Consider the following 3,479-nt stretch of genomic DNA (forward strand, 5'->3'; position numbering starts at 1 on the left):
TCTTTAACGCTAAAAATCCATTATCAATTGTAATTATTTATGTATTAATTTAAATTTCAGATATCGATCTTCATTTTTGTAAACTGGTGAATTAATGATTTTTTAAAGAATTAAAACGACAAAGTTTGGCAATATATTTTTTGAAAAGGATGAATAAAACAGTAAAATAAAATGAGAAATATATATATATTTTTAAAAACTATGATAATTAGACGAACTTTATTTTAAATATATACAATTGATTTTTGGTGACACTGGGTGTCATGGTGATGATGACGTGTTTGAGTGCAGGTATAAAAGCAGGAGGCAAAATGGGAATTCGGGTTTCACGTTTGAGCGCAAACAGGAGCTTTTTCCCACTAGTGCTGTGAAAACTCGGATTTTTCAAACTACAGCTAACGTTTGAAAATCTTCAAGAAGGATTTGCAAAATGACTTCAAACTTCAGTCGCGAGATGCACCTGCTCTCCCTTTTCATTGAGGAGGTGCTAGATCAACGCTATGGTGAGTACAGCAGGCTAATATGTCAGAGTGCTAGCAAACAAATACAACTTAGATTTTTGTCTTTTATTGTTTGGAAGTAGGACTTCATGAGTGTTAACATTTAGGATGAGATGTTTCATACTTGAGTAACATCAATTTTAACGTGTGCCAGTACACTATAAAGATGGCGCCATGTTTTTTTTTAATTGCTAAGGCATTGGAGGATGCTGACGTCAGCGCGCGGGCCGTTTTTGCATGTAGAGGGTTTGAGTTGACATGTTTGGGCTGCTGGCGCTGAGTTATACGTGAAAGTTTCATAGATTGTGAATGTGTAAAGCTGGAGAATGGAGTTTTAAAAGTTCACAGAGTCGCTGGATGAGTTTGAGATTGAAACAGTGTGTGCCTGCAATAAGGAGGTGGGAGGTTTCTCACCTAAATGTAGCTGCTTTAGTCTCAAAATATCGATGCTCAACTAATATGAAGATATTACTCCTTAATGTGAATGCGTATTAAAACCTCAGTGAAAGTCCATGCAGCCTTACACAACATGAAAACTTTTACCAGGTGAAAAATGTGAAGGCTTTCATAAACAATGAGTTCTGCTGGGAGCTTCTTACTGTTTGTGTGTGGAAGAGCTTATGATGATGTAAAGCCATGTCTGCACAATTTAAATTCAGGCTTTAATTTGTGTGATCACATGATTAACGTAGACCCACGCTTTGCTTTCTCGTAGCTGATCTGGTGAGTCCAGTCACTGCACCTCAGATGGTCCTCATTAACTTGAGGAACCGTGAACTGAGCAGGAGCCATCTGAACTCCATGTCCCACCTGGTCCTCACTCTTTACCATAACCTGGTGACTGGGTCCAAGGACTTTCCTTACATACCTTTTAAAGGATGGTTCCACCGGGACCTGGTGACGACACCATTTGTCGATGTGAGGCAGAGCCAGAGAGAGAACACCACTCCTTCTCCTCCTACGGACTCACCAGCTGGCATGATGCTGCCGCCTGCGGGCTCCAGCTCTCATCCACGCTTCCTGACTCCAGTTCTTCCAGAGAAAGCAGATCTTGCTGTGCTGAAGGCAGATCGGAGGAACTGTGTCCGCACCCTGACTGTCGACGGCCTCCCCATCACAAGAGTCATCTCCACTGTTTACCGAACAGAGGACACTGAGATGAAGAACCGCTGGAGAATAACAGACTACAGCGCGGACGGCAGAGTTCTCATTTCGGTGCTCTGCCGTTTTCTAAATATGTCGGCAAAGCGTGCTAAGAGGAAGGCGGAGGAAGAGAGCAGCATCCGGAGCCCGACTCAAGCAAGGAAGCGCTTGAGATTATAATATACAGTGAAGCATGTCGAACGTCAGCAAGCCTGAACAAAGTGGTAAGTAGTAAATAGTGCTTAAGGTTGTTTCTAAAATAATGTCCTAAAATATTTGAAAATTGTCGAGGTTTTAACTTTTATTCTTTCTTTTCTGCCTCTTGTTTCTAAAAGTCAGGAAAAAGAGTCACGCTGCGAAGAAACACCACACAGAAGATTTTCCCTCAGTAAAATGGTAAATATATTCATCTTGTTATGACGTTTGCTCACAATAACCAGGAGTGTTTCTGAAGCGATTCACTCTCATTTGGTGTTATTTGATCCAAAGACAACTGAGGGTCTTCAGAGCAGCGTGAACGGCCGTCACCTGAGAGCAAGACAGTCCTCGGGCCTTTGTGGTTCCCTCCAGGTACTCCAGCTTCATCCCACAGTCCAGAGAGATGCAGTTAGGTTGAATGTGAGTGTGAATGGTTGTCTGTTTCTCTGTGTTAGACTGACCTGTCCAGGTTGTACCCCCGCCTCTGGCCCCATAACAGCTGGGATGGCTCCAATCTTGAATTGGTGAAGCAGAAGAAATGGATGGAAGGATGATCCAAAGAGAAACATTGAAGGCCCTCTCACAAAAAAAGATAAGAACTCATTTTACACATTGTTGAAACATCCTGAAAGTTATTTGTTGTGTTTAGAAACTTGTTGAACTGTCATTAGAGTTTGTTTCGACTTGTTGTTCATTTCTTATTCGGTTCAGCTGTGTTTCTATGTGTCCTTAGTTCCCATAATCAGCCTCCTGTGTGTAAATATTGTGTCAGTCTCCCTTTGTCCCTTGTCAGAGTGTTAGTCTCCGTCCCCTCGTGTTTCCTTGCCTCAGTAGTTCTGTTTCCTACAGTTTTCCCCCAGTATAGGTTTTGGTTAGACTTTTTCAGTTCCCTTTGTCAGTCTTTGTATTTGGTATTTCCTCATCAGTCTCATCACTTTCCTCTCCAGAAAGAAAACAATAAAAAGACCTGAAGAGACGTCTATGCAAACGCTCTCATTGTGAAAGATAAGTATACATCCAACTAATCTGTGACTCTGTCACAGCTCTGATCAGCAATTCTTTCAGGTTTGTCTGTTTTGATGATGTTATTAATTATTATCCTTTATCCAGGATTTTCTCCTCCTTGAATCGCTACCTTATCGTGGTGGAGGGGTTTGTGTGTCCCAGGGATCCCAGGGGCTATGTTGTCTGGGGGCTTTTGCCCCCTGGTAGGGTCTCCCATGGCAAATTGGTCCTGGGTGAGGGACCAGACAAAGAGCGATTCAGAAGACCCTTATGAAAAGAATATCGAGGGAACAGTTTACCCTGCCCGGGATAGGGTTACCGGGGCCCCGCCCTGGAGCCAGGCCCGGGGAGGGTGCCCGAGGGCGAGCGTCTGGTGGCCGGGCCTTAGTCCATGGGGCCCGGCCGGGCACAGCCCGAAGAGGAGACATGGGCCCATCCTCCCGCAGGCCCACCACCCGCAGGAGGCGCCATAGGGGTCGGGTGCATTGTGTGCCGGGTGGCGGCCAGGAGCGGAGGCCCTGGCGGACCGACCCCCGGCTGCCAAGACTGGCAATAGGGACATGGAATGTCACCTCTCTGGTGGGGAAGGAGCCTGAGTTAGTGCGTGAGGTTGAGAGGTACCGGCTAGATATA

At 44.8% G+C, this 3,479-nt stretch overlaps 1 protein-coding gene across 1 annotated transcript; it reads left to right on the plus strand.

The window, feature by feature from the left end:
• The first annotated feature begins 268 nt into the window (after positions 1-268).
• LOC146372610 (uncharacterized) lies at positions 269-1,886 on the plus strand. Its single transcript, XM_084953151.1, has 2 exons — positions 269-503; positions 1,216-1,886. The coding sequence occupies exons 1-2, from the start codon at positions 431-433 to the stop codon at positions 1,821-1,823; spliced, it is 681 nt and encodes a 226-aa protein (XP_084809277.1). The 5' UTR covers positions 269-430; the 3' UTR covers positions 1,824-1,886.
• The last annotated feature ends 1,593 nt before the right edge of the window (positions 1,887-3,479 follow it).

Source organism: Perissodus microlepis, chromosome 15 (genome assembly GCF_051167445.1).
Source record: "Perissodus microlepis isolate ML-2025 ecotype Zambia chromosome 15, ASM5116744v1, whole genome shotgun sequence".
Taxonomy (NCBI): Eukaryota; Metazoa; Chordata; class Actinopteri; order Cichliformes; family Cichlidae; genus Perissodus; species Perissodus microlepis.